The sequence below is a fragment of the Schistocerca americana genome, chromosome 4 (genome assembly GCF_021461395.2).
Source record: "Schistocerca americana isolate TAMUIC-IGC-003095 chromosome 4, iqSchAmer2.1, whole genome shotgun sequence".
Classification (NCBI taxonomy): domain Eukaryota; kingdom Metazoa; phylum Arthropoda; class Insecta; order Orthoptera; family Acrididae; genus Schistocerca; species Schistocerca americana.
This window is the reverse complement of record NC_060122.1, coordinates 275,661,994-275,688,006: the sequence shown is the minus strand read 5'-3', so window position 1 is coordinate 275,688,006 and position 26,013 is coordinate 275,661,994. Positions and strand designations below refer to the sequence as shown.

Below are 26,013 nucleotides of genomic sequence, written 5' to 3'. Positions count from 1 at the left end.
ATACAAGGTGGTGGAAAAGTGACATTTACCCAAATGAGAAGGTTTTTGTTGGCTTCCAGTGTGCCATTACTGAAGCAAGTAGTCCCATGACAAGTGCTGAGCAATCAAATAACATGTGGAAACCATCAGAAATGAGCCCCAGGCTATTAGTCCATATACCATATAAAAATTCCACGAATGTAAAACCTGGATGAATTAAAACACACAGATAGATTAAGTACAGAAAGAATAAATTGAGAGAAAATTAGCAGTAATTAGAATTAGAATGTTTATTCTCAGTCATTCAATACGTTTTCTTACATATTCTCGTTATTACACTAAAAACTATTTCACCCGAACACCTAGAGCAAGAAATAATTTTAAGTAAAATGAATATGCCGTGTCTCATATGATGAAGAATCACACAACAGCAGTACCATATATTTTGGAAACAAATGACACTGACAAAATAGTAGATGCTACAGTGTATGATATCACTTCTCAGTAAGCTTTTGGGACATTTTTGAACTGTCGCATACCAAAGGCCAGAAATTTCAGTACATAAATAGACGATTATGAATTAATAACAAGGGAGACATCTCAATATTATTACAATTTCAATTATGACAAAATATCGTAAGAGTCAGAAAATGATATTTTCTACTCCCCTTTTTATTTTAACAACGTACCTGCATTCAATGCCATAAAGTGGAAGTTTATAGCAATATGCTGATCCAGCATTGTGTCATGGTATTCACCAAGTGCTGGCATCCACCTGCAGATCAGTGCCTGGATGATTACCAAAACTGTGCCTTGGTCAGCATTAGAGTTTTAAACTTTCCTTGCTTTATTGCAGTTCAGTTAATGAGTCTTTGACATAGATAGTTATTTCTTAGCATCTTAAATAAATGCATTAGGGCAAAGAGCATGTTACACTATCTTCTTACTACAGTGTCATACACTCCTGGAAATTGAAATAAGAACACCGTGAATTCATTGTCCCAGGAAGGGGAAACTTTATTGACACATTCCTGGGGTCAGATACATCACATGATCACACTGACAGAACCACAGCCACATAGACACAGGCAACAGAGCATGCACAATGTCGGCACTAGTACAGTGTATATCCACCTTTCGCAGCAATGCAGGCTGCTATTCTCCCATGGAGACGATCGTAGAGATGCTGGATATAGTCCTGTGGAACGGCTTGCCATGCCATTTCCACCTGGCCCCTCAGTTGGACCAGCGTTCGTGCTGGACGTGCAGACCGCGTGAGACGACGCTTCATCCAGTCCCAAACATGCTCAATGGGGGACAGATCCGGAGATCTTGCTGGCCAGGGTAGTTGACTTACACCTTCTAGAGCACGTTGGGTGGCACGGGATACATGCGGACGTGCATTGTCCTGTTGGAACAGCAAGTTCCCTTGCCGGTCTAGGAATGGTAGAACGATGGGTTCGATGACGGTTTGGATGTACCGTGCACTATTCAGTGTCTCCTCGACGATCACCAGTGGTGTACGGCCAGTGTAGGAGATCGCTCCCCACACCATGATGCCGGGTGTTGGCCCTGTGTGCCTCGGTCGTATGCAGTCCTGATTGTGGCGCTCACCTGCACGGCGCCAAACACGCATACGACCATCATTGGCACCAAGGCAGAAGCGACTCTCATCGCTGAAGACGACACGTCTCCATTCGTCCCTCCATTCACGCCTGTGGCGACACCACTGGAGGCGGGCTGCACGATGTTGTGGCGTGAGCGGAAGACGCCCTAACGGTGTGCGGGACCGTAGCCCAGCTTCATGGAGACGGTTGCGAATGGTCCTCGCCGATACCCCAGGAGCAACAGTGTCCCTAATTTGCTGGGAAGTGGCGGTGCGGTCCCCTACGGCACTGCGTAGGATCCTACGGTCTTGGCGTGCATCCGTGCATCGCTGCGGTCCGGTCCCAGGTCGACGGGCACGTGCACCTTCCGCCGACCACTGGCGACAACATCGATGTACTGTGGAGACCTCACGCCCCACGTGTTGAGCAATTCGGCGGTACGTCCACCCGGCCTCCCGCATGCCCACTATACGCCCTCGCTCAAAGTTCGTCAACTGCACATACGGTCCACGTCCACGCTGTCGCGGCATGCTACCAGTGTTAAAGACTGCGATGGAGCTCCGTATGCCACGGCAAACTGGCTGACACTGACGGCGGCGGTGCACAAATGCTGCGCAGCTAGCGCCATTCGACGGCCAACACCGCGGTTCCTGGTGTGTCCGCTGTGCCGTGCGTGTGATCATTGCTTGTACAGCCCTCTCGCAGTGTCCAGAGCAAGTATGGTGGGTCTGACACACCGGTGTCAATGTGTTCTATTTTCCATTTCCAGGAGTGTACTTACAATGTTTCTACATAATTTTGCACTGAAAAAATATAAATTTTCTTCAGAATTTATAATTTTGTAAGAAAAGTCCTAGTATCAATAAATGTCAACTATAATAAATGTAGCATATAAAGTTCTGGCAGAATGTAAATAATTTAAGAGTAAAGGAAACTGTTCTCATAAAACACACACACACACGTGCACACGGGTGCAATGGCTCGGAGTGATGCAGCAGGTGTGCAAAAAAGGGCAGCTCGTTTTGTATTATCACATAATAGGGGAGAGAGTGTGGCAGATATGATACCCGAGTTGGGATGGAAGTCATTAAAACAAAGATGTTTCTCGTCGCCGCGAGATCTATTTACGAAATTTCAGTCACCAACTTTCTCTTCCGAATGCGAAAATATTTTGTTGAGCCCAACCTAAATAGGTAGGAATGATCATCAAAATAAAATAAGAGAAATCAGAGCTCAAACAGAAAGGTTTAGGTGTTTGTTTTTCCCACGCACTGTTCGGGAGTGGAATGGTAGAGAGATAGTATGATTGTGGTTCGACGAACCCTCTGCCAAGCACTTAAATGTGAATTGCAGAGTAATCATGTAGATATAGATGTAGAAATAGCTCAGTCCAAAGTTGATTGTCAATAACTATAAGGAAGTGTTACTTATCAAGATGAAAAGGGCTAAAAAATATCCTTATGACTTCTCCTGCTGAATGTCCCTGTTGAAATTCATGTTACCATGGATAAACACTTGCAGTGTAGCTCCATTAAGGCATTATCCTGTTTCTGTGATGGAAGATATGCTCAAACTGTCTAACAATGCTAAAATAGTATTCACAAAAAGATATAATGAAAATAACTTCAAAATATGTCAGATACTAAGAGCATTCCATACTTATCTCAATCCAAGATCCATCAACTTTCGATGAAATACCAATGCGAATAAAGAAAAGTGTGAGGACCACATTTACGAACAGCTAGTTAAGGAAATTTTGCACTCATTCACATATTGCATTCTATAAACTCCGTCACAAAGGGGAGCCTTCATGGCCTCCCAAAGATCTTAACATTCTAAGAATGTGTTGTATACTGTAAGTGCCTCATTTCATCTTAAGTCTTTCAGTGGTAAATCACATTATTCTCACAGAATAGAATACTGTGTATGCATGAGTCAGAGTGTTCCTGTTAGTATTTATGGATGCCCAAGATTATGTCAATGGAGAATGCTGTTATCATCCATTGTTTCTTAATTTAATGTTTAAATAAAACCATCTAGATTAAATTAGTTTCAGATTTTTTTCTCCACTGCAGTTGTTCTTGAGCTGGAAACTGGAAGTTTTGAAGCTGTTATATCTATACTGTATCTTCTGTTACAATCTGTGGATATGAAGGAACAATGCATATACACTTATAGTATGCACACTCATCATGAAATTGTATGAACTCTATCTGGTAGTAACAATTGACAGTTCCATCAGATCTGACTGATAATGAGACTCTTTCTTGTTTTTGTGATGTGTTCATTGTTAGGGTGTGCTCTTTATCCGATGGTACATCTCCCTTCTTCAAGCTAGGACACAAACTGCCGAGCCAACAGATACTACAATGCACAGTAAACTGCCAGCATCATCGCACCTTGAAGCTGTGCAGCATCTATGTCTACCAGTACACATGTACGAACAATAACAAGACTTCCAAACAAGATTCTAAACTATTTAATCAACAAAACTGCTTACAGCTGGTTCATTTGTTTGGGGAGGGGGAGTGGGAGGGAGGGAGGGAGGGAGGGAGGGAGGGAGGGAGGGACTTATTGAAGTCTGAGGATATTTACAGTTCTCAAATTCTCATATATCGTGCACACCAGGTGGAATAGTTTTGTCATGAGTAGCTCTCCAAGGATCTCAATAATTCTGTGGAAATGCCATTTGCTCCAGGGGTTTTGTTTTGATTTAAGTCTTTCAGTGCTCTGTCAAATTCTTTTCTCATTATTATATCTTCCATTCCATCATCATTTGCTCCCACTTCCATTTCTGTAATGATTGTCTTCAAGTATATCAGTTAGAAACTCATACCAAGATGTATACAAAAATCAAGGAGACGTAAGATACATTTCAAATTTCATTCTAGCATTCTGTTTCTTTCTCATATCTTCTGTAACACACTTATTTTTGCGTTGCCATTTGCTTAAATGTGATGCTCATAGTAAACAAGAATTTGTTTTGTTCCTTCCTTATATAGGTTGCAGTACGAATTCATTCTCTCTCCATCAACATTACCACGAGTGTTTGTTGTATACAAGTCACTGTAAGCTTATAATCCTTTTCTGTTGAAGTTGATTTCATGATTTTGAACTTCTATTGCTTTGTAACATAGTGACATTTGTATCTGGATAAAATTCTATTTTTAAGGAACAGTATTTGGTGGTCCCTGCTGTTGTGAATGGTCAACTACTGCTGCTTTATCTGGGATGCCTGCTTGAAATTCACTCTTGAGTGTGTCAAAAAGGTAATAAATCTTGTTAGCCTGGTTCAAAAGTATACCTGACTGTATGTGCCAGTTATTCTGTATGTTCCTCCCATGGCTAGCAGAAAATGGTGATCTTTTAAAAATTCAAGAATTTATGCACTTCTTTTTTTTATTAATTTGATTACAGTGTCAGCACCATGTTTCCTTAAAACCCTTCTAATGCAGTAAGTGATTGATATTACACATGATGAGAAAATTGTAAACATTCATTTTTTGCCAACAGTTCCAGATCATCTAGGATGCAGTTCTCTGTTTATTACTTTGACAGTGTAACCGTTTACTCTGAAAGCAACTTTTAAATGGTATGGTTCTCTATCCAAGTACTAGGTCTGATAGATTCTTTAAGTCCACTCCATCAATAGCTGGATTGCTCTTGCCTTTTGCTTGGGATAGTGATTGGGTCAGTTCATGATTTATTTATTGAGAGTTGATTTATTATAAGTTCCATATCCATCCAGAACTTAATTGCAACATTAATATACCAAACTACTGAAACAGTTTTGTGCTTTTTAAATTCCACCTAATGCAAAATTCAATGTATTTCCTTTCCTATTTACCCAAACATGTTTCGATATCTATGTGTCACCTTCTGAGTTCTTTCATGTAAAATTGATTACAAAGGTCACAGTAGTTGTTCTATTTTAGTCCTAAAAATGATAACATATGCATTTTGTTTAGTCTGTTTTGATCACTCATCTGAAACTACATTACATGTGTAAATGGACTGCTACAGGTTGGCTTGTTTCTATGCCTTTCATCATTTTGTCAGCATGACATCTGCAAAGTAGTCATAAAGAAATTTGCTAATTTCTGAAATTAATTTTTCATGGATAGTTTTTATGATGTCACTGTACTTATTTTCTGCTCAAAGGTGCATCTTCAGTGTGTACCTTTCCTACTGCAATTATGAGAATAAGTCAATTATAATCTGCAATTTAGTTATATTTTTGTTTATTTTGGTAGTACTGTCATTTTGCATTGATGACACATGTTTTGTTTATTTGTTGTTATATCTTTGCAATTTTAAAGTTGCTAGGTTACTTTCATTATCGCTGCTGTGCTGTTAATCATGGCTGCTCCATTGTCTATTTGCACCAAAGAAGAGCAAAGTTCAGTGATCTGTTTTTGTGATCATATGGCGTATCAGGGGCTGAAATTCATCGAAGACTTTTGGTGCAGTAAGAGAACAGTGTTTTGCCACAATGTAGCGTCTCTTAATGGATTGAAAAATTCTGAAATGGTCATACAAGTGTTATGCACGATGAAGGAGCCGGACAACCGTTTACCGCCACAAATGAAGAAACCATTGAGCGTTCACGTGAAATGATTCCCTTAGACAGACAATTAACTATTGACAAACTGGCAGATCATCTGCGAATTAGTCACAGTTCTGCCTACAAAATCATCCACAACAGACTTGGGTTTCATAAAGTTTGTGCAAGATGGGTCCCTAAACAACTCACAAAGTTGCATAAACAAATGCGCTTGGACATATGCAAAAATCATTTGGATTGCTATGGTAACGAAGGGGACAACTTCTTAGACAGGATCATTACTGGTGATGAAACAGGGATCCATCATTACAAGCCGGAGAGTAAATGGCAGAGTATAGAATGAAAACATCCAAATGCGCCATGCAAGAAAAAGTTCAAGACCCAACCGTCTGCAGGAAAACTGATGCTTACGGTTTTTTGGGGTGCACAGGATCTAGTACTGAAACATTATGGGGAAAGGGGCACAACAATAAACAGTGTACGTTACAGTGAGATGCTTACTGCCAGGCTAAAGCTTGTAATTCGTAGCAAACACTGAGGATTGCTGTCAAAAGGTGTTGTGTTGTTGCACGACAATGCCCGTCCGCATACTGCTGCCCACACTGCTGAAACGCTCCAGAAACTCGAATTTGAAGTACTGCATCATCCTCCATATATACTCAATCTCGACCCTTCTGACTATCACTTGTTTGGTCCACTCAAACAGGCATTAAGGACCCATCAATTTGCCTTGGACGAAACAGTGAAAGAAGCGGTGCATTCCAGGCTCGCAGCTCAACTGAGAACCTCCTTTTATGAGGGCTTCAGGAAACTTGTACAATGATGGACCAAGTGTGTTGAAATGCAAGGGGACTATGTCGAAAAATGATGTTCTTGTAAGTTTCATATTTGATTACAATAAAATTTTACAACTACTTTGTGGATAGTAATTGACTTACCCGCGTACATACACTGATTTCCGCATCTTTCTGTCCTTCACTCTCGCCCATCTTCACATGATTTTTACACAAAAATGGGATACAGGCAAACACTTATGTCGCCATACTTATAGAGAGGCACTATGTTATTGTTGCTGCTTGTCTGTTCACTATATGGTGCTAATTTTGAATGTTTAGTGAAAACATTTTTGTTCTGCTGCAGGGGGAAAACTTTTATTGTGATTTTTTCCTGTGTGTGCATGTGTGTGTGTTCAACGTGGTTCAGAAATACATTAACAAGTAGACCACTGATACTTGAGGCCAGTGCTGGGCATTCTATATGTAAACAGAACTCCTTGTTGAAACTGAAATAGTTCTATTCTGTTACAATCTTTCGAGTCTCAGTCCGGCACACAGTTTTAATCTGTCAGGAACTTTCAATCTTTAGAAAAGGTTTAATTTTATATTATGTGCATTTGCTGCATTCCCTTGTTTTTGCAGTTGTCCTTTAATAAAAATTCTCACTGTTTCTCCTATTTGCGAATTTGTGTACATGGATGAGATGTCAAAAGATAACAGGTTTGCTGTTGGTGTATACTTATGCCTTTTATCTTTTCCATCAATTCACTGGTGTTTTGTAGGTTCCTTTTGTTTGAAGGAGCATGCAATTTCTGTAGTAATTTGTGTGCAAACGTGGTACATTTTTTAAGTTACTTATTGGTCTAATCAGATAATTGTGTTTGTTTATTTTTGGTAGACCATTTAGATTGGGTGCTTTGGGGTCCTTTTGTGTCATATATTTAGCTTGGACTCTGTGATGGTAATTTTGAAGTTTTTGTAAGTTTCTGTACCAGGCTGTACACATGGACAGAAAAAAAAAGAAGATTTTTCCCAGATTCCAGATTATTAAAAACATACTTTTTCCCAGGTGAAAAAAAAAAAATTTCCAGGGTGAAAATACACTTTTTTCAGGGCAAAAATATACTTTTCCTATGTTAAGTGACAGTACACGTTCCCTCGGACCTGTAACACTTATTAATTTCCTGAATGGTACTGGTGTAGAACTTCCTTGTGCTTTAGGCAATGAAGCTCAGGATGTGTTACGAAAGTATAAATACGAATTCCGCCAAACACAGCACATTAGTTTCCGAAGCATTGAAATCGAGATTGTGATGTGCTTTTGTCATTCAATCATAGCTCACACCACATGATCTCGCCAGCCAATGATAGCAGATATTCAGAGCATAGGACACTGATGTAGTTGGCCATTAGCAACATCACTTAACTAGTGCAAGCACACAAATAGGATGTGACTGTCCAGCACTGCTGCATGATATTTGGAGGGGGCATACAATTTTAGTGTAATTAGAGCAATTGCTTTATCATATCCTATCAAGATACAAGGAGTGCAGACTAAGAAAGCTGTCCTTGGCATAATATTTATTTCAAAACGAGACTCTACAACTCATAGGACTCTAATATTTTGCTACGTGGTGATTTTAACAAATATATTTTTTTAATTTGTACTCCACAGTACTGTTAGATAGCATTTCTAATCAGGTTTACATCCACACAGCACTACAAAAAGCTAGTAAGAAGTACTGCATTGTCTTCATCCAGAAGCCTTTGACACATTTTGCTGTCAGCAGACACCTGTGGGTGAACTGTGTTTTGTTGTTGTAAATGGCACATTTCCACTGCAACCTCAATTTTATTTTGGTGTTCTTCTCTTGTTTATGTTTCTTTGCCACAATATTATTTTGCACTGGCGGGCTAAAGTAAAATTCTTCATTAGACCATCAGTTCTTACCAGTAAACATTACAAAAATTTAACCAAAAACAAAAACAATAAAAAATTCCCACTTTTTACTGGTTTGATTCCAAATGAAAAAACAAAAAAATTCTGGGTGTTTCCCAGCTTTCCCATTTGTGCTGGGGCATATACAGTCTGTGTATGCTTCATTAGTGCCTCATGGTGGGATAAATGATTAATTTAATGAAATTGTTGTATGAAGTTTTCTGCTTTGCTAATGTACCGTTTCACTCATAAGGGCATTTCTTTTATGTGCTATGGTGCTAGCTGCTTTATATTCTTTTACTTTTGTGCACTTTTCTGGAAATTTTTTGTTCTGCTGTTTATATTTTTGAGTTGATGTGGATCTTGAGTATGTGTTTTATCTGTTCTACTACCAGTTCCCTTGTCAGGTTGGCACTGAATTTGGGTTTTCCAACTTTTCTTCCTGTTTTATTATATGTTCTGTTTCTGTGATCAGGTTTTCTATTGTTTCAAATGCTGTGTTTGTATTTATATTGATTCTGGGCCCCTATTCAAGCAATTCTCCTTCTTGTTTTGTTAGTACTACAGCAGCTAGATTGATAAGTCAGTCATGGAATGTGAGTTGGGCACCCATCATGTCTTCTTAACTCTCGGGTTTATGGATTTGATGATGTGATTCAGTTTCTTGTCTTGTGTTTCTTTCCTCAATTGCATTAGTGTTTCTGTGCATGACTTGATACCTTGTGTGATGTCATTAAAATAAGCTGATATTTTTTATGAGATTAGCTAGTTCAAGGTGTCGTTTCCGTAACTGAACAGTAAGTTGCTATTTTCTAGCATATACGAAACAAATTTCTCGTTTTAACCACAGAATTTCTGCTTTCTTTTGGTTTCTTGACTGTTTACGCTGACTTCTATAAAACCAGGAATTATATTAGTACTCTGACAGAATTTGTCACAAATAATGTTGATGATAATTTTGTGCAGCTCTACTGTTGCGGTTTTGAATTTGTGTAGCGTTTTGTGGGAAATGCTTACCATGACTTGGAGAGAATGAATGTTCTGGGGTTGGAAGCTCCTGTTGATGTTTTATCTGTGTTTTTGAATTAAATTTGGGTTTATTTATACTCCACTTTATTTAAAATACTATGTACAGAAACTTCTAAAAACTTACAAAATTTACCATCACAAAAGTTCAAGCTAACCTATGGTCTCTACACACAAACATTTTTCTGAACCACACTAAAAACAAAATATTCCTGAAATTAGACATCCAAAACAACTCCAAACCATCCTTTCTAAGTTGTCTACCAAACCTACATAAACAAAAATGTCTAATTAGATTAGAAATTAACTTCAAAAATGCACCATTTCATCTAGCTAGACAAATGCACACATTATTACAGAAATTGTACACTTCCACAAACTATAGAACCTCCAAACACCCACGAACTGACAGAAAAGATAAAATACGAGGTACCACCAACAGCAAAGCTTCCATCTTTTGACATCTCATCCATCTACACAAATGTGGCAACAGGGCAAACAATGAGCATTATTAAAGAACAATTGCACAATCATGCGTATGCAAAAAATGCACACTTGGATGAAATTAAAGCCACTCTAAGGATTTCAACAGAATAGAATTACTTCACTTTCAACAAGGAGATCTATTTACAAAAAGAAAGCCTAACAATGGGCTCACCTATGGTCTCTACACGCAAACATTTTTCTGAACCACACTAAAAACAAAATATTCCTGAAATTAGACATCCAAAACAATACAGTGTAATATCCTGGTACAATTATGTGAAAACATCATGTTTTGGTCATCCCCTGACACATAGAAATTCAAGTGTCAGATACACACTACACAGATTTAACAGAACTTCACTGGGCAAACTCAGCTATAGACATGAAGTAAACACAATACACCAGATAGCCAGAGAGAAAATATTCAGAACACAAATAATAAATGAACTGAAAAATAAAATAAAAAAGCAAAGAAAAATATCCAGTGGTTGGGGAACATTCCAAGTAAACAAGGATTGCAAATATCATTCAACACAAACAGTGAAGTACATGGAAAGCTATACACTAATTTCACTTCATTGATCCTTGCTAGGAGGGATGTTAGGGTGACAGCCAATAAATAAACCAACAGCTGTATTTTCATCTCTGATTTATTCCAGAGGCAACCAGTTTCAGCTTATCTTATATTACCAGACAAAATACCATGCAAAAGCAAACCAGTATCAGCACGTAAATATGAAATGCTATACACTCGTAAACAATGTGAGCAACACTTCAGAATGTTTATGAGTGTACAGCCATGTTGCATATACTGATGCAGATCCTGATTCACTTTTGTGTGATATTTTATCTGGCAATATAAACTCAGCCACTATGTTACCATAGATGGCCTGTGATGTGATGGCAATGGCACAATGAAATGACAAAACCAATTGCTGCTGGAATAAATTAGAGATGAAAAATACAGCTGTTCATTTATTTAGTGCTGGTTATAAAATCTATAAACTACGACCACCTCCACAGAAAAATTTTCCAGAAATTAATCAATAGCCATAGAAGATGACACATAGATGTTGAGACATGTCTAGGTAAAGAGAAAAAGAAACACATTGTCAAAGATGGAGTTTAAGAAACCCCAAATTATACAAACATGGAAAAAATGTCAACAGTAGCTCCAATCACAGCGAAGTAATTCTCTTTCAAAATAGATTCTGGTATATTAGCTGGAAGGCAAACGGAAATGTTTGATACTCTGCACAATGAGAGAGTGACTTCCTACCTTCAGTAACAGGTTGTGTTGTTATTATCAGATAAGGGTGATACAGCTGTGCTTGCATTGCGGGGAATCTATGTAACTACAAGGCTGCAGTGTCTACAATTCTTACAAAAGATATGTGGCTTATAACAAAACAGGTATCAGTGTTATATCTAAACCAGCTGCAGATGAGAAACACATGGAACTTGCCAGGATTCTGGTTACAAGCAATTCACATGGTCCTGACTTAATTAAGGGCAAAAAGAAAATTTTCAGTTTTTGAAATATAGATTAAAATATCCTATTTATCTCAGCTGTTTTATGGTGATAATGTGGAAAGAGCACTATTTTAGAAAACTCCAGGACATATTAGACACAGATATATAAAGAGAGCTTAAGACAGCTGCCACAACTTCAGTGCTGTCATGAGGATCCTTCAGTTTGTTTTGATGAGATGAAGCATTTCAACAGGACAGAAGTGTTGCTGCCGATGCAGTTTGGTTTGCCAAAGATTTATGACACAGTCATGTCATTGTGACTGACAGTGAGACTGACTGAGAGTTTAACATAAAGATTAATGTAAACTTCATTGTACTTACTCAAATTGAGACACAGGAAGTAGAATATTCTGCGGCTATTATTGCTGCCAAGTACCTGCCGAAGCATTGAACTGGCAATTATGAAGGCTGATCGAGATTTGTCATGGAGAGCACTACTAGTAAAAGTGTATAGTGGTAGCCCTGATGATGAATATCCAACTAGTGATCCTTTAGCACCCGGTTTGTTAACAGATGTCAAGCTCAGGGAGGCTGTAACAGACAAAATTCAGTATTATGTTTTACAGAAAAAAACTGAGGTACTGCACTCTGCTAATAATAGGTAGTATTTTTCCTTGACCTCAACAAGTGTAACGTATTAAAGAAAAAACTGATTTATCACAATGTTAGTAATTTGTAATACATTTACTCAACTTATACAAGTATAGCTTTCTGCCTGTAAATAGGAAATATATCCATATATCAACCCAGTAAAGTAATTTTAAACAAGGACTGAAGACATAAACACTTCAGTATAGAGCATTGAGTTTGTAATAATAAACAGTACATACAATACAGACCTACTTTCTCCACTACAATGTTTTGTGGAGACAGGAAAGAGTTAGAACACTTAAACAGCATTGGTTCACAATGAGATTTCCATAATTTTGTTGCTTCCTCTAGTGTGGTTGAATCAAAATACATTTTATTTTTTCAATTAAGAAGTTCCGTAAGAAGTTTGCTAAATGACAATGATAAAATTCTTATGTGTGTGTAATTGTATGTGATGATTACAACCTTCATTTAATCTCAGGTATTACTCATTGCAGGCATTTAGAGTTACAGTTGTCCAGAATTGGTTTGCTCTCACATTAACATTCTCAATAAGAATAGAAAGAAAGAGTGCAACAGCGATTTATTCCTAAATCCAATATTCTTTCATGAAACAGATACAAGATCCCACAATAAATTGTTTGCCTGACCACGATCGCTGAATAGCTACAACAAAACATTCCCATCAATTAGATTTAGTCAGGCAGAAAAATGTACAGTTTTGCAGATGCTGGTTCAATAACACTTTTGGGAATGTATTTACTGGATGAACAGTGGGGAGATGTTTATCAAGGACACACAGTAGATGAGAAATTTGATTCCTTCTTTAAAATATTCTTTTACTACTAAAAGCCTGGTTTTTTATTACAATGGTACAGGGATGATTGCAGCTTAGAGAAAGGGTGGCTAAATGCTGGGAAGAAAGAACCTTCTGCTACAAAGAGAGATTTATTTAATTTAAAAGAGTACTACCCAACCATGTTTTTATTGCACTTGGCCTCCAGTGTCCATTATCAGAAACATGTGGTTACGTTACAGTAAATATCAAGTGGTTCAGCATGTCTTTGTGAAATATCATGATAAAACTCACGATAAGCCAACCAGAGCACCCTCACTCCCAGGTGCAAAAATACAATGGTCAACTACTATCTTTTATTCACAATGAGCAGTATTGTAAAATTTACCACTGTGTCATCAAACACTCAGAGCCATAGAGTACACACAAAAAACTCACAATTTAAAAAAAAAGTGAAGGTAAGTTGGACCATTATTAAGAATGATATGAGTCAACTATATAAAGTAGTTAGTTAGTCAGTTTCATGTTCCAAATTATATGGCAACAGTAGCAGATGCATAGATGATGATAAATAAAAATAACTGGATGCTACCTTCGGCAGCTGAAAACACAGTGTGAAAAAAAGGACCATCAAAGGCAGATCCATTAGACTTACTTAGACAGATATTGCATAACCCACCAGCAGACAACAGTTTTGTCAAATCAACTGTTAAAGAGATCACAAAAATCATTAAATCATCAAAATGTAGTAACTCTTGTGGCTACGGCAGTGCTTCACCTAAAGTACTGAAATCTTGAGCAGGTTTAACAGTACTCCTCTAGAGATATCTTTGTCACCAGTAAATATGTCAAGGTGTACTTCCTCAAAGACTGAAATATGCACCAGTAACACTTATTTATAAAAGTGAAGGTAAATAAATGACCACTAATTATAGGCATGTCTTCCTCCATCCTTTCAACAATAGTTCAATTTGGCTTTTGTAGAGGCTTCTCTAAAAAGAAAGCAGCATGACCTCACAATTTCAGTTCTGGCATAACTAAACAACAAGAATCATCTTGTAAGCATGACCTCACAATGTCTTTGATTGTACAGATAAAAAATTATGCTAGTGAATCTAAAAATTATGGCATTAAAAGCATTAGAGCCACAATCACAAATGAAAACAACAGGAATAAAACTAAATTTGGAGTTAAGAAACATTAAACATGGTGTCTCACAAGATTATGTCCTTAGTCCACTTCTGGCCTTGACTTCCATAAAAGATTTACCCCAAAGACATTGGAGGACTCTTCAAAAACTGCGGTGTCTGCTGATAATACAACTACAATGATAAAAGGTTCAAATCGACGACACCAGACACACCTGCGAGAATACAGCAACACACTTACAACTGGTTCACAACAAACAAATTGACTCTTAGTTACCTAAAAACCCTTCTTTGTGTCCAAAACAAGGCTGCAGTTTACAAGTGCTGTTTATGAAAATAATTTTCGTAATTTTTCCAGTGTTTTGAAGTAAAATGAAGAATGGTTAAAACGAATATTAGTTAATGAATACAAAGCAAAGTACCTACCAAACATGTACAAAATGCAAGCAAGTATTCCTCCTCCTGAAAGCCTGTGGTCTTCAGAAAGGGAAGTGACTGAGGAATCATTAGCATCACCTGGGCTTGAAGCCAGTTTACTCCATAGTACTGCTCCCAATAATGCCCACAGGAAACTTGACACTGAGCCAATTCTTGCTACACGAGGCATATCAAACCTGTAAAGGAATATTTTTAGGTATCATGATGAGGAATTTGCATTGCCATTTAATACATCACTGACCATTAAAATACAACAGAAACACCACATAGGTGACATGCAACAAAAGTCAAACTGGCATGGAGTGTACGAGGGTGGTTTGAAAAGTTCTCGGAATGGAATAGAAAAAAAGTACTTACATCACTGCAACTTTTTTTATTTTCAAATGTAATCTCTTTGTAGATTAATGCATTTGGTCCAATGATGTTCCAGTACCTTGATTCCATCTCGGAAATGAGTTTCCTCCAGGCCTGCAAAATAGTTGCCAACTTCGGCTATCAATTCATCATCTGAAGTGAATCTTCATCCACCAAGAAAAATTTTCAGTTTTGGGAAGAGATGGAAGTCTGAGGGAGTTATATCAGGTGAATAAGGTGGATGTGCCAACAATTCATACCTTTGTTCATGTAATTTTGCCACAGTAACGGCACGTGTGTGCGTTGCATCGCGTCAAGAGTCGTGGCAACCATTTTGCAGATAATTTTTTAATTTCTAATTCTTCAGATAAAATGTGATATATGCTTTCAGATGACATCTGGCAAATGTAAGCAATTTTACACACTTTCAATCAGCGATCCTAAATGACCATTTTGTGCACTTTTGCAATGATTTCTAGAGTTGTGACACATCTTGGCTGACCACTGCACGCGCCATCATCTAAGCTCTCACAACCAAATTTAAATTAATTTGTCCACTTGCCAACAGCAGAATATGAAGGATCAGAGTCCCCCAGCATGTTCTGGAACTCAGCATGAATGTCCTTTGCTTTCATACCTTTCTTTACGAAGTACTTAATTACACTCGACTCTCAATTTTTTCCATCTTTGCAAATCACTTCCCGGGAACAATAACAGAGCCATGTAACCGCCACAGCTCTCTTCCAAGAGCACTGATGTGGCAAGTGTTTACAGGCAACAGTCCAATGACTATCAAGTGAACAACTCATTGCGCTAGTGCTGACCTCTCACGGTGATTCTGAGAACTTTTCAAACCACCCTCGTACATGCTTGGATACACAGATGAGTTGGATTTTAGCACAACTGCACATAGTAGATATGAGTAATGCCATCTACAGTATTTATACAAGAAAAGATTATGTAACAGGTTTTTCATTCCCAAATTGAATCTGAATGTTGTTTGTGTGTGATAAGATCATATTACGCTTTATTTGAGAGGGAGAACATCTTCAGCATACGCCAAAATGTGACAGTGGCAGGACTATGGACTATCGAGATTGCAGTTTATCCCTCCACTATGTTGCTACTCAAGCTGGTCGGGATATGATGACTGTCATGAAAATATGGAACTGATGAGTTAAGAGGGGCATAGTCAAGACCTTGCAGGATTTCAATAGCCTTGTTAACCACAACCCTAGAGGACAGAGATATTGTTTACTTGGCAATGCAGTATCATACAGCCACAGCATGTGCCTTCAGTCATAAAATGGGCCTATTTGCAGCAATACAGACGTCCACACAGACAGTGCACCAAGGACTGTTGGCAGAGAGCCCACTGTTGCAGCATTCCTCGACAGGACAGCAGAAAAAAGCATGCTGACAATGATGTGGCCAACAACAACAGAGGCACAGGAAAGGCAACATTTCATCCTTCCAGATGAGTCCCAGTTCTGCATAAAAATGATGGATATATCCAAACATGCAAGCTCCAAGGGGTATGAACATTGCAATATTGCTTTTATCATCAGCATATTATGGGTTCAGCACCTAGTGTATGGTATGTGGTGGCACTGAGTACACTACCACCTCTGGTTCACAAAGCTGGTAATTTGGACACTATAGAATGAATTTTCATTGTACAGTAGAATGTGCACTGATTTGAAACTGCCTAGCGGATTAAAACTGTATGCTGGACAAGGACTCTAACCTGGGACTTCTGCTCACAGACTTAGCTATCCAAGTATGACTCTCAATCTGTCATCAAAGCTTTACTTCTGCCAGTACATCATTTCTTAACTTCCAAACTTTTCAGAAATTCTGTGTGACTTGAGGGACTAGTACCCCTAGAAGCAAGGATATTGTGAAAGCATGGCTTAGCCACAACCTCAAGGATTATTTCCAGAATGAAAATTCACTCAGCAGTGAAGTGTGCATTGTGATGTAAGCACTTATCTGATTCTTTCTTACAGAACTGCTCTTCCTGCAAGGTATGCAGGAGAAATTCTGTGATGTTTAGAAGGTAGGAGATGAGGTACTGGCAGAAGTTCAGCAGTGGGGGCAGATTGTGAGTCATCCTTGGATAGCTTAGCCCTTAAGTGCTTGCCTGCAAAAAGGAAAGGTCTCAGGTTCGAGTCCCAGTCTGGCACATAGTTTTAATCTGGCACAAAGTTTCAGCCTTTAAATTTCTGACATGTTATGGGCATTAGCTATGCCTTATCTTTAAGATCTCTGTTATGTCACCTTTCAGCCATATAATGCTAGACCATTTGTTGCCTGTGCCACCCTGACTTACCTTGATACAGAAAGTGTTGGATACTTACTCCAGCTAGCAAATTCACCAGATATCTCAACCCCTCAAAACATGTGGTCAGAGGTGACTGGGCTGAGAGATTGGCATGGCACAACTCAGTAGCCACTATGATTGATGAACTCTGGCATACAGCTGAAGCAACATGCCGTGATGTAACCACTACATTAATGCAAGCTCACTCTATGCCTAGCCAGGTTAGTCACTGTTGTTGCCAGAGGTGGCAGCTCTATGTTCTAAACTTCACATCCTGCATACCCTCAAGACACCTGCAAATTTAATCATATATTCTTCCTACTATACAATGAGAGATGCTACCCAAAATATCCAAGAATTTCACTGTACCAGTAAAACCAGTAGCAGTACAAAATTCCACCACTAGATGTCTCAGGGTACACATTGTAGTTACTGCGGCACAAAGTTGCATCATCTTTGGTGCATGTAGTTGTGAGTAGCAGTAGTAGGTGTCAGGGAACAGATTTGCATAAAGTTCTGTTCAAAGTCAAAGAAAACTGCAGCTGAAACTCACAGCATGCTGACAGAGGGATTTGGTGAGAGTGCACTGAGTCCGGCAAGAATATTTGTGTGGTTCAAGTACTTCATGAAAGTCAATGACGTGATTCGGACCAAAGGCAGACAATTCATGATTTTTGTAACAGACTTGAGCTGTCATATAGTACATGTCAATGAATTCTAGCCAATGAACTCAACATCAGATGAATTATAGCAAAGTTTGTTCCTTGCCTTCTCAGCAGCAACCAGCAAAACCTCAGGATTCACATGTGCACTGAGCTGTAAAAAAGTTTTCGAGAGTGACCAAAATTCTTATCTAGAATCATAACAGGTGATGAATCTTGAGTTATTGGTTATTACCCTGAAACAAAGCATCAATTCCAGCAATGGCAAATGCCATCTTCTCCAATGCCAAAAAACCTTGAAAAGTTCTCAGCAACATGAGGTCAATGCTGATATTTTTTTCAACATTCAAGGAATAGTGTGAAAGGAGATTGTTCCACCTGGTCAGACTGTCAACAGGCAGTTTTACTGTAAGGTTTTGAGGTGACTGAGGGAAAATGTTTGGTGCAAATGGCCAGAGTTGTGGAAAAAGAAAGACTGGTTGGTGCAACACGACAACACACCCACACATACCTCACTCATTATTGTGGTAGACAACATGCACGGTCTTTCCTGCCAGAAATTTGGAGATGGTATGAAGCAACTTATCACCTAATGTGTTGCGATTGCAGATCTGGAGGAGGTGCAAAATATAGTAGTCATCCAAGAATAGGGATCAATATTGCTTCCATTACCATGGTTACTATCCATTTGATTATGATGACAAATCTGGTGATGCTGAAGAGTCACACACATTTTGTGTAAGATTCTCATGTTTGGGACTTTCTAACAGGGCTTAACAGCTTTGTACTTGAAATACTGTTGCCACATTAATGACTGGACAAATGTAGGAAAGCATCCCTGGATATGCAATAGGTAGAGCTGCCTAATGATGTTAAACCTCTAAGAGGTACCTTAGGCTTCTCAAGATTGAAAAAATATGTCTACCACATTTTGCTTACAAAGCAAAGCCTGGCATATAGTGACCTTGGCTGTCATACAGCAACCTCTGGCAGGGTCAGTTTATCAATGAGATGGAAATCTCTCTTGAAACTACTCTAGAAGTGAGTGAGGAGTCATCTGGATTCAAGAACTCAGGCAAGGGAGCAGTTCGTGTGTGCTCTAGATGTTTTCCACATAATTGGAAATGTTAATGCAGTGATAAACACTCTGATGTGGACACTCATTCCCTTGTTTCGACAAGGGTATAACAAATGCATCCCAACAAGTATCAGAGTGGTCTCCCTTTCCCCAAATGCAGTTGAAAAGGGGGAAGTGATTCCCCATTAGGTGCTGCAACATGGTGTAATGGATTTGGTCAAGTCCAGCACTACTGTTAGGAGCCTCATATAATACTCAATGCAGCATCCACATGGCCAAAGGAGAGTTGTATAGTTCAGTGTAGTTGCAATAGACTCCTTATGTTTCCTCTCACAAATAGTTCTGCTATGGTGGAGCCTGGCTAGCAGTGACAGTTGTTCCAGCAAAGTATTCCATTACTTCCTAAGACAGGTTTCCCAAACTGTGTTCTGTGAAACATTGGTGTTCCTCAGGTAGTGAGTAAGTGCTCCACTAAAAACTGTTAACTACATGGCTTTTTGTTTTTGGACATTTTGATGATACTATTTTTTAAATTTTGTTAAAATTTCTGTTTTATTTGGTATGATTTAAAATTGAAGTAATCACTGAATAAAACAAGTTTTCCTCATTTTTTAAAAATTTTCATTGACCTTCAAAATAAACAAGGTGTTCCATCAAAGTACCAGTTCTCAAAGTGTTCCATCAGAGGAAAAGTTTGGGAACCCCCCGATTGTAGGTATGTTCCTCTGGCTGATCAGGAGAATAATATGTCACATTAAACTAGTAATTGGGCACCTCTCACCTTTGTAGGAATCCTCTTCATGGTCTCCCACACTAATGTACATTTTTGGACTGGATTATTGTGTACATGAATTCCTACCTTGATCTCATCTTGTTCTCTTTCAAAATTTGACACTCTTTGGCCAGACTACAGGCTTCACAATAGGTCTGTAACTGAATCCTGCAGAGCTCCCCATCTGCTAACAACTGTGGACCAGTACTCATCACTCCACCAAGTGGCCTGAAGACTGAAGAAAGATTGTTCCAGTAGCAGAATGTACCACATTGGCAACATGTTCTACTAATTTATGATTGCCTTTATGACATTCAAACAAAGTCAGCTGACTGTACAGACTACACTCAGCCTTTTTGAGCATCTATTGTAGTGTTTTCCTTTTGTGAACTGCTCAATCTGCTAGCTCTATCCAGAATAGGGAGTGGTCACTAGAGAGAAAATCATTGACCCCTGTCCACTGAGCAGTGCCTGTGATGGTTGGAGAACTTAATGAAGAATCACAGAGAATGACCCTGTAATAAGGAAGCTTAACTGCATATGCTGCTGTGCACTTAGGTTGTCTGTATGACTACCTCAGCAGCTCTACAATGGAGGTATGCGATTGCAAGATGCCGTAGCATGTTATATGCATTTAAGTCCTCACAGGGGAATGGATGGGAAAGCTATCTGATAAGACAGCTGGGTCTCATTATATGGGACTCTGTATGGTGGTAGTAAAGGAGAAAAAGTCTTTTCTATTTATGACACGTATGGCAATAGCAACCGTGTTTGAGATATTGTTGAGGAGAGAGATGAGGATGGTATTTGCCAGAGATAAATATTGCTGCTTCTCCTTTAGCTCTCTCCCCACTGAAGATGCTCTTCATGTGGCAGCTATGTCCACTTAGTACAAGGCTGTGACACTAGCACCTCACCCGTGCTGAAATCTTCAGTTCCTCCACATGAACCTGGAACCCATTAATGTTTTACTGGACTTCACTCATGAAGTTTCTGTTTGTCTATCCTCTTTTTCTTTGATAACACTGATTTTCATTGGATAGTGGTCTAGTTATGTGACTAAAAAGTTCTGTCAAATGAGTATGTGTGATGTTCATTGCATTTCATTTATGACCATATCTATCATACAAAATATTTGCTTGATTTTATAGGTTTTGGTTCCTTCAGTTTTCTTTAATTGTGGCCTATTACTTCTCTTGTGAGGATACCATTAGTTATGTTCAGGGTCTCTGAACTGTAGGTCTCCCCCCCTCCACCCCCTTCCCCACGCCCCTTGGAGAAGTGACTGACCATACTACGGTAATTTTTGCTCTGTTAATATCTTGGCAGATTTTGCAGTGGCAGATGGCACAGTATCAGTTTCTCAAAAATATTTACAAGGAGAAGTATAATTATTGCTATGATTCATACTATCCAAGTCTGCATGGCTGTTATATCAAGGGATGGACCCAAAAATATGACAAATACTGAGAGCTGTTGTTTTTTGTAGATCATCTTTGCTGCAGCATGACATATGTCTCATTACTTTCAGCTCTTGCACTCTTTTTTACTGGAGGAAAACACCACATTGTCTACTCCTTGCAGGATGGTTGCCTGAGTAATTCTCATATCAACCCAAGTCTGAAATCAGGTTTCCAGCTCAAGTGTAGCAGTTCAATATCTTCCACACACCACTGGCCTTTCTATCTCTGCATGATATGACCATACTGGGAGAATTTGTAAAAGGAAATTGGTTTGGATTTTATGCTCTAACCCCTAGGCCAGTTACAGTCAGCCTTTATACATTCATAAAAAATTTATGACATAAATATGAGTACAATTGTGGGTGTTTTCTGAAGTTCATTGTTGACCATTTCCATGATGTTCTGATACAACACAGATTACCTAACTCATAAGATTTCTGTAAGCCCAGTGCCAAAATCATCACGAAATCTCTGCACACGGTTACACCTTATTGATGTTGAGAATGGTGTGTGATCTTGCACTAATTTGATATGCACCCAGTTTCTTACTATGGTTGTTGATTCCTTAAAAAGTAAAATTATATACAAACCTTTCATTGTCCCTGTGCCTCACAAGCCTTCCAATCCTTCCTGTATGCAAAAGAAGAGACTACTTCAAATGCCTACTTCTTTCATTACAACAAAAGGCACTCCATCATATGCTTTATTCTCTGTTACTGACGTTAACTGATTTACTTTCCTTTCAGATTAATGTTCCCTGTGACAGATACATATACCACTGTACAAAAGGTTATGAAGCACACTCAAAGCTTACAGCTATGAAAGGTGTGATAGCACTCATCAGTTTCCAGCTCAGAGGGCAGAGGTTTAACATATCAATACTGTGACAAGACTGGTTAAATTCGGTGAGATGGTCGTGATTTGGCAGAACTTGGAGAACATATAACTTATTAGCATCATGGCTGCAGTGGGCGTTACAGGGGTTGAACAAAAATACGGAAACATCAATGCAGCTGCTAGCCACGCCTGCATATGGTGCTGTCATATCTGACAATGAACGACACCTATGCAATGCCTTCAATATATTGCAAATGTCAGTCATGATCAGAACAGCATTCTGTGTAGTTGTGAGTGAACTATGTTGTAGCTAAGTGAATTCCAACATGGGCAAATTGTTGGTGCTCATCTGGTGCTTCTGTAATCAAGGTAGCCAAGGTGTAGGATCATGTTGAAGATTTACACTGCTTACGGAGGACTGTCATGAAAAATAAGAGGGTGACAATTGGAAAAGTCATTGCAGAACTGAATGTCACCCTAACAAATCCTGCCAGCATCATAACAATGCGAAGAGAGCTCCATAAGCAGGGAATTGCAGGGTGACCTGGAATATCAAAACCGCTCATCGGTGATGAAAATGCCCATAATAGGACATGTGGTGCCGAAGCCATAAAAACTGGAATCTGAAGCAATGTAAGAAAGTCAATTACTTGGATGAGTCTTGTTGCAAACTGCTTCCACCTTCTGGCTGAGTTTACTTCCCAAGAATAAAAAACTGACGTAAGCCAAGAATGAATGTGTCCCACCACTATTTCAAAGTTTGCTGAAAAAATATATGTTGAAGTTTCACATGATACTTCTCCAAAACTACAATATTTTGATTTTCTGATGATCTGTTAAAATGCTACACACCTCTCTAAATGAGACTATTTGTGGAAATGTTGTAACCAAAGGGAAAATTGAAAAATTGTAATAAAGAAACCAAAAGTGACAGAGATCTGAATTTATTTTTCCTTTGTTCCCAATACTATGAGACATGATTAATACATACAAACTTCTGAGCTTTTTTCATTTTCTGTTTTTCTTTCTTTCTTTTTTAATAAACTATGTAAAATTTGTAATTTTTTGTGAATTCCAAAATTATGCTTTGAAACTGTGAATAGTCACAGGATGTTAGCTGTCTTGAGAAATGATAATGTGGAAGGACTGCCAGCTATGAAATTAATGCATGAAATTCTTAAACTGTCAAAATATTTGTACATAAAGCTTAAAGAATCTGAATTTTTTTGATTTTTTAGAAATTATTTTCTCCAAAACCCCCATCCTAAATGTTCTAAAAATTTCATGGAATGTTAGTTGGTCATTGTAATTAGCAAATTTACACTCAGAGTGGGCAGTACTTGTCTGTACAAAATGTAAAAAAAGTTTTTTGGTAGACCTAGCTCTACTCTCAAGATCAGAAATTCATGGACAATTAAATATTTAAATTGATCACTGATTTTAAGTAAGTGTCATACAAAACTCGTATTTCTGCATCAAAATAATTACTTTACAGTGTTATAAGTGAGTGGGAAAACAGTTTATAACAAACATGAGATATATAAGATTTATACTCATTTTCTTTTTATAATGTTATTCACATATTATTATTGTCTTCTCTCACAATTTTACTTCTTCATGACTTCTTTTCATGAATTAATATTGCCTACAATGTAACAATCAACACTGCACTATTGAAAAGAGTTCATTTGTTTTCTTCATCTGCTTCTTGTTGAACTTGTATAGTTGACCTGGATTAGCACACTGACAAGGATGGTCCAACAAGAGCAGTACTTGGGAAATGGGAACTGCACCCTGGTCTTTTGATGATGGCCATTTGAAAGCATTAGCAGGACCATGAGGTATCGTAAAGGAGACTGTTATATCTTGCAGCTCATGAGACACTTATTACCTGTCCCACCCACTACTGATTGTCATACACACAAGAAATGAAATGGCTCACTACAGTGCCTTCTAATATATACTGTGGTCTCTCTATTTTGCACACAGTAAAAAGCTACGTTTTGTGGAGAAATATTCTTGCAATGTATGTGCTACTCAGGGATGTGACTTGATTGAATTTCTACCATAGGCTTCGTAGCCAATTACTCCTCCCCCCCCCCCCCCCCCCCCCCTCTAATGGAATTCGCTTAGTGTACTTTCACGTAGAATTAAGAGTTTCATGTGTGTTACTAATGCTGATATGGTATGTACTAATCCAGTAGCATCTCTTATAGCATCAACAGCTCCTGCTGGAGATTAAATCTTGTTGCAAGATGTTTACAGAGACCTCCAACCACATCACATGTATTTTTTCCATTACCTGTTACTGAAAATATCTATTTGTTGTCTTAATTCCTGTATTACAGTGTTGAACAAGCTAATAAAGCTGAAAGCATTTTCTAAAACAAGATGCTGCACCATCAGTCACATACAAATGTTCAGGAAATATAAGGCCTGTAGATGTTATGTCATCAATTATCATGCTGACAGTGTAGCATGCATGTGGACTGTCATGATTGAGATCATCACTGGTAATAGCAAGATAGTGTGATGTTCCAAGGAAGTGAGTGACACATGTGAATATCAATACCTGTGATGTGTGCCAGTGGTAACTTTGAATTTCATTCTGCAAAGCAACAGACCAGTTCTCAGCAAAGTTGAAATGAAGAACTAGTATGTCAGTATTTTAGGATGTGACTGATTTTACTTCTGCTATTGCCTGCCTCTCAATCCTCCAGATATTATGGTGAGCTATTCCTTTCATGACCCAATGCCTAATCTCTGCAACGAACTTCTCTAGCTCTACTGTCTTCTTCACCAACTCCTCTCCTTCCCACAATGCATAGGTTATGCCACTGTCAGTATCCTGAAGGTGTAAAGCTTCCACAGCCATCACTTCAGCACCAGCACACGTTTCACACTCCTGCAACCAACATTTATTTTGGAACACTTGACATATACACAAAAGCATGAGGTCCATCTCCAAGCACTTCGTTCCTGTGACATTGTGAATGGTGAAACAAACAAGTTTCAAATTAGTGCAGTAAATACATGTGCATGCTTCCTTCACTGGCTGGTACTTTACCCTGTAATGAGTGGAATTTTGTGAGACCAGTTTTTAAATTTTGGTTCTCCTTTTCGAATAGGTGATACACTTTTCTTATTGATCTTGTCATATAGCTTTTTACCTTTTCAACTTTTTCGCCATTTTCACTAAGAGAGATAACATCAGCCAGGTTAAGACTTCGCACACCGCAATCTCTGTCATCACTTAGATAATATTCCAGAGCAACAGTAAACGTATCATCTTACAACCGATGCCCACAGTAAGAATCTGGGCAATTCAAAATACGATTCTCACTCCTTATTTTACGAGCTTTTGAAGTAAAATAATGTGAGGAAGTGGGTATGTATTTTTGTACCTGCTGCTTAGAGACGCTACCTGGTATCAGTGTCAGTAACTGTACCTTCTCAGTATAGGAGGCCGCTGAGCTGGTAGTATCTACCTTTTGAAACCACACATCACATTTCGTACACATATCACTATCTTCAGGTTCTGCACCAAGTGGATCTATATTATGCACTTCACAAAGTTTTGAAAATGTTGCTTGTGTAAAACTTGTTTCAGTTTCTTCCATTTTTCCTTTTACATACTGTTT

The 26,013-nt window shown here is 38.5% G+C and overlaps 1 protein-coding gene across 1 annotated transcript in view; it reads right to left on the bottom strand.

The window, feature by feature from the left end:
* The window catches only part of LOC124612426 (zinc transporter 5-like), a 261,950-nt gene that overhangs the window by 48,453 nt on the left and 187,484 nt on the right, over positions 1-26,013 (bottom strand). Inside the window, exons 7-9 of the mRNA XM_047140632.1 lie at positions 14,872-15,059; positions 12,232-12,441; positions 30-186 (exon numbers count right to left, since the gene is read on the bottom strand). Coding sequence (XP_046996588.1) covers positions 30-186; positions 12,232-12,441; positions 14,872-15,059 — 555 coding nt within the window. The remainder of the gene's footprint in view (positions 1-29; positions 187-12,231; positions 12,442-14,871; positions 15,060-26,013) is intronic.